This window comes from Protopterus annectens, chromosome 9.part0 (genome assembly GCF_019279795.1).
Source record: "Protopterus annectens isolate FY-2018-M chromosome 9.part0, PAN1.0, whole genome shotgun sequence".
Taxonomy (NCBI): domain Eukaryota; kingdom Metazoa; phylum Chordata; order Ceratodontiformes; family Protopteridae; genus Protopterus; species Protopterus annectens.
In genome coordinates this window covers 59,672,455-59,685,316 of record NC_056743.1, presented here as the reverse complement: position 1 = coordinate 59,685,316, position 12,862 = coordinate 59,672,455, and the positions used below count along the sequence as shown (strand labels likewise).

General features: G+C 38.5%; 1 protein-coding gene across 4 annotated transcripts in view; it reads left to right on the top strand.

Moving 5' to 3' along the window:
- Positions 1 to 12,862, top strand: part of TP53I11 (tumor protein p53 inducible protein 11) — a 1,760,993-nt gene that overhangs the window by 1,669,260 nt on the left and 78,871 nt on the right. For all 4 annotated transcript variants that reach the window (XM_044082555.1, XM_044082554.1, XM_044082556.1 and 1 more), the window contains exon 5: positions 2,145 to 2,193. In XM_044082555.1, the coding sequence (XP_043938490.1) occupies positions 2,145 to 2,193 (49 nt within the window). The remainder of the gene's footprint in view (positions 1 to 2,144; positions 2,194 to 12,862) is intronic.

Genomic DNA, 12,862 nt, shown 5'->3' with positions numbered 1-12,862 from the left:
TATTCCTAATCCTGTCCATACTCGTCACACCCAGTGCAAATCTTAACATCTTCAACTCTGCCACATCAAGCTCTGACTCCTGCCTTTTTGGTAATGCCACTGTCTCCAACCCATGTAAGATAGCTGGTCTCACAACCCTCTGGTTAGACCTTCACTTTCACTCTTACTGGTACTCATCTGTCACAAATCACTCCTGACTCTCTTCTCCACCCACTCCATCCTGCCTGTACTCTCTTCTTCACCTCTCTTCCACACTCACCATTACTCTGAACTGTTGATCCCAAGTACTTAAACTCATCCACCTTTGCCACCTCTACCCCCTGCATCCTCACCATTCCTCTATCCTCCCTCTCATTCACACACATATATTCTGTCTTAGTCCTGCTGACCTTCATTCCCCTTCTCTCTAGAGCATGTCTCCACCTCTCCAGGGTCTCCTACACCTGTTCCCTACTCTCCCTACAGATCACAATGTCATCTGCAAACATCATAGTCCACAGGGACTCCTGTCTGATCTCGTCTGTCAACCTGTCCATCACCATTGCAAATAAGAAAGGGCTCAGAGCTGATCCTTGATGTAATCCCACCTCCACCTTAAACGCATCCGTCACTCCCACCACAGACCTCACTGCTGTCACACTACCCCTGTACATATCCTGTACCACTCTTACATACTTCTCTGACACTCCTGACTTCCTCATACAATACCACAACTCCTCTCTAGCCACCCTGTCATATGCTTTCTTTAAATCCACAAAGACAGAATGCAACTCCTTCTGACCTTCTCTGTACTTCTCCATCGACACTCTCAGAGCAAACATCGCATCTGTAGTGCTCTTTCCTGGCATGAAACCATACTGCTTGATCACTAATCATCACCTCCCTTCTTAACCTAGCTTCCAGTTCTCTTTCCCATAACTTCATGCTGTGACTGATCAGTTTAATCCCTCTGTAGTTACTATAGCTCTGCACATCACCCTTATTCTTAAAAATCGGTACCAAAACACTTTTTCACCATTCCTCAGGCATCCTCTCACTTTCCAAGATTTCATTAAACAATCTGGTTAAAAACTCCACTGCCATTTCACCTAAACACGTCCATGCTTCCACAGGTATGTAATCTGGACCAACAGCCTTTCCATACTTCATCCTCTTCATAGCTATCCTTACTTCCTCCTTGCTAATCCACTGCACTTCATGATTCACTATCCAACCTTCTCTCCCTCTCATTCTCTTCATTCATCAGCCCCTCAAAGTACTCTTTCCATCTGCTCAACACACTCTCCTTGCTTGTGAGTACGTTTCCCTCATTATCCTTTATCACCCTTACCTGCTGCTGCGCATCTTTGCTATTCTTTTATCCAAGTAAAATCCATTTACCGTGACACATTCTGTGTTCCATTGCCCATTCAGCATTTTCTGCATACCACCACAGTTCTGTGATGATTCAGATTAATGTAAGAAAGCCAGTTCAGCCAATCACACCTCACCAAATCCACCCCCTCCCCAAAGAACTCAACACAAGACAAAAAAAAGTAATTCAGTCTGTCCACAGATCCCAGCTGTTCAGGTGAAGAGTACAAAGTGATTTTGCTACTAAAAAAAGTTAATTGTACAGCTAGTCTCTCAATCACACAGCCAACACTTTGCAGTTGGCCACTTCACCCCAACCTTGCTACAATTCTGCTGTTTAGTATTACTGTCTGTAAAGCTTCATTCTGGACATGGTTGCCATGACTTAACACATGTTCTAGTTTATTTTTTTTTGTTTTTTAACTTGATATTTTTTCTGCCAAGCATAACTCCGTTATTAATTATTTAAAGTTACAAAGTAAAACAAAAGCAGCACTATAAGTGGATACCAAACAATGAATGATGCATAACATTTTTATTCTCTGTTCCATTCTGTCTCTGTTAACTTGTTTCCATGAGCTTATTTTTTTGCCGGTATCCTTTCTTTGTGTTTATATGCAGCATCTGTGTTAATACAGGGAGAAGGTAAACCATGAAACACGTCTTGTTGAGTACCATTCTATTTGAAATATATATAGATCTTTTGGTGCTCTGGAATAACAAGAAAAAATAGTGCTGAGTAGCTGCATTCTGCACTTTTGTTGACCTGATTTTTTTTTTTTTATTTCCAGGTTGTGGCAGCTAGTATCAGCTGTGATGTTCACAGTAGTTGCGGTTATGGTAAGTAATGTTTTTAAGCTGCTTCATGTCTATATTCATCTCTGCATTCTTAACCTGCCCTAAAACATTGTCAGTGTTGAACAACATGATGATAGCAATGCATAAAGTTAACGATGGCAAAGAATCACATAATAATGTAGGGGGTTGGCATAATGGTTAAGGTATTTACTTCATAGATCCAAGGTACAGGGTTTGATTCTTAACTCTGGGATGGAAAATTTGGCTAGGCATAAAATGGCCCACTAGTGCAGATAGCCTAAGCTAACCCATGAACCATGCACAAACTTTCTGTACTGATGACCCTCCCTTCTCGCATCTAAATCTTTTAATGAGTATTTCAGTTTTCTTGAAGCTCTGTTTCCATGCAGTTGACTCTCCTTGCGATTCATGAACAACTACATCATTCTGAGTGAACAGACAACACAAGTATAACACACACCTTCTTCCTCCAAATTTTAGTTTTCCTATTGATTTTCTTGCAATTGTAAATATTGAGGAGGATTTATAAAGGTTACTGCAAAGTGTAGAATACATGTACTATTATTATAACCTTTCTGAATGACTACAAAGCACAAAATGTGGTAGAGATGTTCTTGAATATAGATCATGTACACTTAGTGCAGGCGTTAATGAATATGGCCCTTTGTGCCTTCCTTGCATATCACTGTTTTATAGCTTCCATCTCAGCTAATGCCATTTTTTCAAGTTGCTTTTTTTTTTAATTACTGAGTTTCAAGTAATTAGAAACTTGATTTTCTCCAAGTACACTCGTGAGGTTTATTTGTACCTTCTAAACTAACTAAATTTACAAAAGATGTACCTGAATGGGGCTATAGAACGTAAAATGAAAAATGCACAAGAAAGACAAAGCACTATATATAATTAGTTGTGACACTTCTTGAAGTACAGAAATGAGAAATCATTTTCTATGGCCAGCATCTGGAAAATGAAATATTTTGCATCTGCGCACTAGAATATTGTTATCAAAGGAACTAATTTATATTAAATGTTCAGAGTACTATTCTATGCACATACTATATAAACAGAAGTGAGAAATGTTCTTTTCCAGATATTAAAATAAGTGTGCATGTTAATTGCCAAATATGTCTGTTCAAAAATCTATAAAGTTGAGGTAAAAGTAATTGTTACTTAGAAGGAACGCATAAAAGTTTTTTAAAACCTGCAACTGTTTTCTGTAAAACACGCAACAAAGTTATAAAAATGTGTAAACCTGTTTAAAAATCAAGTTATTTTTCTGTAAAATGCATTGGAACTTTGAAAGTAACTCTATTTCAAATAAACATTCAGATTCTTCTAGGCTGTCATTTTCTGCCAAAGAGTATATTGCCATAAAAGGACTATAACTTCCTAAAGAGCTAAATAAATTTGCAGACAGTATGATTAGGATCTGAGACTGTGCATTTTAAAAGAAAAAGAAGAATCTAAAATGTTTTGCTGATTGTAAAGATGGACCATGCCATAAATGACAGTGAAAATTTATTCCAAAACACCCCTCCAGAAATTCTGAAAGTGATGCAACTCTTCCAAATTTGGAAGGCAACTATTTAAATATTCATCATGAAACACTCGAAGAAAAAAAAAAAACAAATAAACCAAACTGTTCAGTGACCACTTCAGTTTATTCCAAATTGAATCTAGTAACTCTATTCATCCCTTCTTGGGATAATGAACCAACAGGATGAAGTCACTTTTATACAGGTTAGACCCAGTTAATTGACACTTAAATGTATGTATTTACTGAGTAATTGTATAATTAACTTAAACATGTAGATGCAATAGTTTAATACAAATATTATAACTAAATACATTATTATTTACTATATTAATATCGCATCATACGTTTCTACATCTTAAAATTTCAACTTTCTTTCACTTACTGGTTTAGAAACATAAATTGCCTTCCAATTTACACCCCTAAGGCATAATGTCATACAGTTTAATATCATCTTACTTTCTGATTCACTTAACTTGTTAGCAAAATTAACCCTTCTAAACAAACAGGGTTTGGCTAACACACTGAAAAAGAAACCTGGGTGTGAACCATGATGTATTTTGTAAAAATGTTCTGCCGTAAGACTTTTTAAATTGCATTTTCTAATATCTCCTAAATGTTCTAGAACACAAGTTTTTACTTAGTGTTTAGTCTGGCCCACATACCTTCTAGGAATATTACAACCACATCCAATTATGTGCACAGCACCACATGATTCACAATCTCATCTGTCAGTTAAATAATGCCAAAAAGAAACTTTTGGAAAGTGAAAGAACGAAAAGGTGTGGAAAATGATGTGTGGATAAGCGTATTGTTGAGAATATAAATAAGGTCAGGTGTAGTGATAAAATATTTTTTGGTACCAAGTATTTTCCTTTTTCTGTAGTTTTGGATTATAAGGATTTTTGGCATGTATTTTATTTGGATGATATGATAGGTGAACTTTTTCCAAAACATTTTTTTCTTTTGGTAGATATTATTTGAAAGAATTGTTAAATTTTAGACATAGACAATCGATTATATCTTTTGACAGAAGGGGATCATTTGCTTGCAAGCACTGTATGGTTTCTCCGAGAATTAAAAAAAAAAAAAACTTACAGGGACTAAAATTAATGAGAGAAACTTCATTTGTAAAAACAGACTAAAGAAGGGGGTAATTTTGCTAACAAGTTAAGTGAATTAGAAAGTAAGATATTAAACTATATGACATTATACCTTAGGGGGTTAAATTTTGAAGTCAATTTGTTTCTAAACCAGGAAGTAAATGAAAGTTGAAATGTTAAGATGTGATGTTAAAGTATTTTTATATAGTAAGAAATAATGTGTTTAGTTATATTTGTATTAAATTATTGCATTTATAAATTGGTTAAGTTAAATTTATTTATTGAGTAATTGAATAATTAACTGGCTTCATTCATCCTTGTTGGTTCATTATCCTGAGAAGGCATGGATAGCCGAGGTACTAGATTCAATTTGGAATAAGCTGAACTGGTGACCAAACAACCTCTGCAGTCTTCTTACTGTGGAAAGAGAAAGCTTGCTTACCTGAAGGATTGAACTTGTGTATAAAGTCTGCCTGCAAATTGTCTGCAACTGTTATATTATTATGAAAATTTAGTGGTAGATTGCAGTAATTCTTAAGCTAGTGGAAAGAGGTGGGATCAGGTAATTATTAGGCAGTATTTTTCTAAACGCTGTCTCTGTGTTTTAAGCTTTTATTTTTGTACCTCTATTGCTTTTATATTCTATTTTCAGAATATTTTGCTTAATTTTCTTTATTTGAAGTAAACTGTTTCATTATTCAATTTCAAAGAAAAAAAAAAAAAACATGTGGCTAGTTAATTACCAAAATTGTGAATTAACTGTTGGCATCCACTTTTTGGACAGTGATTACTTTACTATAGTACTGTCACCTAAGGTGATATAGTTGTCTCATTTTACAGGCATTAAGTAACTGAAATCTTTTTCTTTTCAGATGACTCAGGTTGGTGGCAGTTTGTTGCAAGTCTCTGGGTGTTTGTGTCTGTGTACGAAATTGTCTTAAGACTTGTTTACCTTCAGAAAGATCACATTAAAAGCCTCTGGGCTTCATATGTAGTTGAAGAACAACTGGAAAGACCGTGTTTTGGCTCCACAGTTCTGTAGTGCACAATGCTGTATATGGTGGTTATAGCCTAAGGTAGTGAACATTTCCTGTAAGCACTCAATGCCACCCTCTTCCCATTCTAAGCAGGAATGATGTGGATCTTGACAATGTACAACTCAACATCTTAGAGTACATTATGCCAGTGATAGAATATTATAAACTGGGCTCATATAGTCTGCAGGACAATTGCATCATTAAAAGCAGCATGTACCTATGCAGTGAAAATTGCAAAGTTACAGAAAATTCATTGTATAATGGTTACTTTATTGCTTATCAGTGTAATGTAGGAAACAGACAGCATGAACTTTGAATAGTGTATTTCAGCTCAAGTGCTTAAAGAGTGAAACAAAGAAACTTCTACATACTGGTATGGCCAGGGATTAGTTGCTAACTGCCTTGCATGCAGTTGACATTTGGTTCAGTGAAACTGGAGACAGCCTGAAATGGATTGTAAGAGTGCCATATCCAACAAAAGTCCAAGTCAGTACAATCTACGATGATTTTTTTATTTATCCAACTGGGCCATGCAAGACCCATTTTCAGTGGCCTACCTGGGGGAAATCTCTAATGTTACACAATGAATAAAAAATAATATAAAAGCTTTGCCAAAAAAAAAACAACTGATTAAACAAATCCCAGAATAATAATGTCATTAAAAGCCTTGGAAGTTATGAAATCTAAGATTGTCATAAACACACAGGATTGTATCTGTAATAAGTTATGAAGTGGCTAGTAAAGGCTGATATGAAGATCAGTGAGGTTAAGGTAATGGGGTGATATAGTGTTAGTGCAGAATGCAGTGAATGGGAAGGAATTAGTTTGGGGGGGATTGAGAGAGTAGATTAGTGAGCTGATGAAAGAGAGAGCGAAGGGGAGAAGTGAGAGCGTAGCTGTGTATGTAAAGGAAAGTAAGAGTAAAAGAATAGAAGTGAGCCGGTTCCGCAGCTGAGATGCCTCAATGCAGCCATGAAAGTCCAACATCTGGAGATGCAAAGCGAGCAAGAGCAGAGTGAGGCAAAAGTTGCAGAGGGGAAAAGAAAGTGCTAGCAGAAAACTGCAAAAAAAGAATAAGAGAAAAAGCAGAGTCAGCTTGTGACAAAGATCGTCAGCCTAGTCCATGCGCACGTGAGAAGCAAGGATAAGAACCCACCCTGGAAATAAAGGTCAAAAGTAAAGTATTTCCATAGTATATACATGGTGATAGTGATAAGTTTTATTTGACCGTTTGGTCATTATTTTATGGATATCACAAAACAGAAAAATGTAATTGTGCGAGGTTTTTAACCCCTTTGTTCACAGGAAGAGCTGTGTAGGCTGTCATTACATTAAGTGAAGTTGACTGTTTCATTTGTAATGAAATTAACCATGTCTCATGTGAATAATTTAAGAACTCCATACGCTTGTATGAAAATGTTTAGAGAGCATAAAAGAAAGGCAGAAGACAATGTTAGTGTTTTCACTTCAGACCTATATACTTGCTTTGAAAGATGTGTGAATGGATGTCAAATTACTGCTTTTGAACTGGTAGAAGATCGTATGATGAAGGGGGCAAGCACTGAGTATTAATGTGAGAATATGGCTGACAAGACTGACCAGAGTATCTCACCTGAAGAGAAGGATAGTAACAGTGACCTCTGCCTAGCCAGCAATGCTCTTCTGCACCTACAGCCAAGAAAATGCAACTAATACTCACTCAGTATAAACCTTTTCTCACTCCACTCTGGCAGATCAGTAGCCACAAATATGCACTTCCTTACTCTCTCTGTGGCCAGTGTGTTTGAGATGGGTATTTTGAAGTATTGTAGCAAGTGTCTCATGTACATTGACATCCCGCTTATTCTTAATAAAACAAAGTATGCGAGAGGTGTAAATGCACTTTAATGCTGGAGGCAAAACTGTCTCATACAACCAAAACTAATCCTATAGAGTTTGTCAGTGACACTTGCACCATGCCTACTGCATAGGTTTAAGACCCTACAAATAAAACTTTTTATGCAGAGGCACTTACAGGTCATCTTCCTAAAACACTAAGACCTCCTGCACAGTATACTCAAAGAAAGGGTCCTCAGCAATGACATAAACACTCTGTTAAACAGCAGCCACAGCTACACATAGTAACAGTGTATCCATTGCCTCTACTGCTAAGTCCTTAAGGCAAAATAGTGCACAGCCAAATTTCTTTATCATTGGTGATGCCATACTGAGGCACACCGATGCCTTCCTCATCAGATGGAGTAAAGAGAGAGTCATGGTTAGCTGCCTTTCTGGGGCTAGGATCAATCAAGTCGCACAGGCATTCAGATCATTAAACTGCAGGTAACAGTATGACTGTCATAGTCCATATAGGTGTCAATGACCTGAGATGTACCAGCATTGACTATATGAAATGAGACATGATTGAGCTTGCTGATTATAGGCATCAGGCAGGTATGAACCTAGCACTGAGCAGCATACCACCTTCTCCAAGGATGATACTATATTAGCAACAGAAAATGATTGGTTTTAACAATTGAGTTAGCTTCTGGTGTCAGTCAAGGTGGGGTGCAATATTTGAGGGTTCCTATTATATACTCAAAGTGGCGTTTCATGGAATGCCTGCCTCTTCATCGACCATTAAATAATAAAAACACAAAACAGTGAACGGTCATATAAGCAATTTCTTTCCCTGTGAAAGAAATTGCTTGGCCAGCTGTGATACTTTGCCATTTTCCCCAGTGTAGTGCGATTTCGGAGTTGGTATATTTGGTTAGGGGGTTAGTGGGGGGTGATGCCCCCACTTTGTATTGTTTGTAGTGATGTGGGATTTTTTTTTTGTTTAGGGTAAGAGATTTCTTTCCCAGGGAAAGAAATCACTTATATGCACGTTCGCTGTTTTGTGTTTTCGTGGTTTACAGGTCGATGAAGAGGCATTCAATGAAACGCCTCTTCAAGTATCTAATATAGACCCATTTCTGATGGCCTGGGAGGACATGGTTGATGTGCCTTTTCCTTCCCCATAGTGCCTTTTTTAGGCAACGCCAAACTGATAAACCTACCAACTTAATTGAACCTATGAAGGAATATCTGAAGGAGGTACTACTCAGTGCTAGATGACCTAATAAGAAACTCCACTCCCTGCAAACCTTCCTATCCCAGGAGAGTGTAGACATCTGTGTAATAATGGAGACATGGGTTAAAGTTGCAGAGAGGATCCCAGCAATGCAAGGTTATAATGCCTTTCATACGTTTAGACCAGCTACCACACAGGAGGTGACTAAAGGTGGAGGAGTCTGTCTATATGAAAACCAGCCTCACATCCAGGCTAGTTAAATTATATGCTTCAATGGAACTCATACATGTGCAACTCACAATAAACAGAGTCTTGTGCCATACCCTTGCAACCTATAGAGCCCCTTCCATGCCCCAAGAGACCCATAAATCCTACCTCAATATACTAGACCATTCAAACCAATACAGTATTCATGGGGGAATCTAAACTATCCCTCTGTAAATTGGAAATCTTATGCCACTTCTAAAGCACAAGCTCAGTTATTCCTAAACTTTAAGACCAACATCCTGGAACAGTTGGTCCTTTCTCCTAGCAGAGGTACAAATATCCTTGACCTTTTACTCATGAACACAAGGGGCCGATGTTCCTCACCCAGTGTTAATGTCTTCGCTCATCAGATCTGACCATAAATCAGTATTACTTAAAAATGAAATCCAGGGATCCAGCAAAACCAAAAACCTTTAGGAACTATTCCAAGGCTAACCTCTCTCTAGCAACACCTTGGCTAAATGCCAAGCACCCCCAAACCCAGTAAACACTATAGCATATGCTGAGGTATTTACAAAATCTCTGTATAGCCATATTAATAGCTGTATAGAGTGACCTGTGTCCATTTCTATTAAGAATAAGACAAGCTGAAAAGGCAGCCACCCTGGTGGAATCAGAATATCAATCGGTTATATAATGAAAGGAAAAAGTCTTGGCCAAACAAAGGAGGAACAAAGCCATACATACTGAAAGCCCCCTGACCAATCCAATCCATTACTATGGAACACGCCATTAATGCACTTTTCACGGCCAAAAACAATGCATTGATGGGCTCCATTAACGTCTTGAGATCTTTAATAAATAGCATGAAACATGACACCTCTGGTCCACTTGAATCACTTTACAACCGGAGCCTTCAGTCAAGTTTTAATCCAAAGGAATGTAAGATAGCTGCAGTCACTCCCCTGCACAAAGGCGATCTAATCACTAACATGGGTATCTACAGGACCATACCAGCCTCATATGCAAGGCTATGCAAAGGATCATCATGCACATGATAAATGAGGACATAGGTGACCTGCAGATGACGAGCCCATCACAGTTCAGCTTTGTTAAAGGAAGGTCATGCCTATTAAATCTGGTGGCTTTTTTGATAAGGTCACCAAAGCACTGGATGAAGGTAAGATTGTGCACACAGCTGACCTTGACCTGGTCAAGGCACTCGATACAATACTTCACTCAACTATTATAGACAAGCTCACTGATTTAGGTATAAACTCTTTATCACCCACTGGATAGCCAACTGGCTCACTGATAGCATCCTGAGGTCAAAATAGCTGAGGCCACCTCCACCAAGAGGCCAGTGACTAGTAGAGTCCCCCAGGCCTCCGTACTAGGCCTGCTTCTGAAATGGAAGCAAACATTGAAGATTTATAGTTAACTAAGTTTGCAGATGATTGCAACATGGGGGTTATCACCGACTCCCTGCAGACATTAACATTCTTCAAGAAGATCTATCACTTGCTAACAAATGGTGCCAAAGCCAATGTCTTAAACTCCGTGCTAAGAAATGCATGGTAGTACCATTTGGGAAGTGAACCATCCTGGTTTATTATCATATGATCATGTATCCCTAAGAGTCAACCCAGTGGACAGGGATCTGGATATGCACATAGAGAGTAGTCTTACCTTCAACCACCACGTGGCCACAGTGGTGAGGAAATCCTTTTATGTTGCACAACTTATAAGTAAGGGCATGGATTATCCCACTGTACTTCACCCTTATCAGACCAATCATAGAGTACAATGATCCCTTTGGTATGTACCTGATCAACTAGAGTGACCTCGGAGGTTCCTTACAAAAAGAATACAAGGTGTAACAAACCTGCCTTATGCAGAGCACCTTAAATCCCTTTCTCTCTACTCAGTATCTTGTAGATCACTGAGGGGTGATCTAGGCAAACCCCACACTTATGAATCTCCTACATATTAGTAAGTCAAAGAGTACCATAAATACAAGGTCTAGGGACCTGAATTTTCTCTGTGACTTAAACAGAACATGCTAGAGAAATAGATGTGTCTCAGAGACTATCCCTCCCATGGAACAGGCTTCCCATTCATGTGAAGCCGAATTTGTCTGTTACACGGTTTCAGTGCAACTCATACTGCTCAGAACAAGAAATCTGGCAAAGGCATAAATGGGAGGGGGGGGACAAAGCCCCACAAATCTGGACCATTTTGAAATATTCCTATTAGAAACATAATTGATACATTAACAGGTCTTACATCAACATGAATTTTCTGAAGGGTATGAAGTCTGAAACTCATATCTAACAGTATTTTCAAAGATTGGCCAGGAAAACAAAGTTTTATGAGGCACATACCAAAAATATGAGGCAAAAATCTGGACAATCGTGTTGTATGGTGCAACATAGACCAGTGGGTGGGGAATACGAAATTTACTCCAGGTCTGGCGCCCATGTCCCTTATGGACAGAGGTAGCTTATAAATGTCTAGCTCTCAATGTCCTGTTTGGATATATAGGACATCACTAGTCTTTTGAGAAAACTTGACTAGGCTTAGAAAGCACCCCACCCCCAGGTCATTAGGCTAGTAATCTTTGAATCTATGAAGAGGCATTCTGAAACATTATGGCGGATTCTGCAGACAAAGGGGGGAAACACTAGTTCCTGAACATGCCAAGTCCTTGCAGTTGTTACCATTGTAAAAAATGTAGGGAATGTATTGTCCACATTTAAACAGAGGCAGAGTGGACAACAAAAGTGATGTGAGGGCCCTAACATTGTTTGTACCAAAGTAGTGTGTAGTTGTACTGAGAGTCAGTCTAATCCAGGTAACTATAAGGTCCTCTGTCCCATCTTGGTGGAAGGAAAAAAAGCTATTAGAAAGAGGGACTTTGCATCAGACATAAACATTAAGTCCACAGTTTTAGATAGTTGTGATGTTTCCCTTGGTAGACACACTCCAGTTAGGGCCGTGAGAGGAACACCATTTCAGATTCCATTGGCCAGAGTTTTCTTGGACTGCAGAGTGAGGAAGGGAAGCAAGCATCAGTATTTGATGACATCATGACAATGTTTTAACAGGAAATTGTAAAAAATGTAGTAATTTGTGCATATACAATAATACCCATCCATGAAGAAATACACATGGTGAAGGCAAAAGAATGGAGTCAAATGAAGTGAACAAACCTTTAACAAGGGATGAAGATCTGATTACTTCAGAAAATGAGGAAGATAGCTGTACACAATGCGTATGTGTGACAACATTTAAACGCAAGGACTTCCTTTGAAAGTGTCCGTTTCAGGGGATGATCTAGGCTGCAACATCAGTGCTAAAACAGTTGTCAAAGGATAAGACACTTTCTTTTGTTAGAGAGCTGGAGAGGATCAGAAAAGATGAACAAAGACATGCACAGCTCTCACATCCCACCTTATAAGGTATGAGGGAAGTAGCTACAGATGCTACTGACACTCATAGGCAAGTGGTGTTGAGTTTGTGTACTGGGACAAGGGGGATTTGAACAGACAGAGAGATTGCCTTAAAGGGATCTAAACATAAAAGTGGTCCATCAGTTGGAAATCCCAAAGACCTGCCATGGGGATAGTATACTGCATGGTATCACACAAAATGAGGATGACTGCGGGGAAAATTTGACAGGGTACATTGACACAGGACAATAAAGTTAGAAAATAAGGAGAATAAGTTAAAGTTGCCATGAGCATTATGGGCT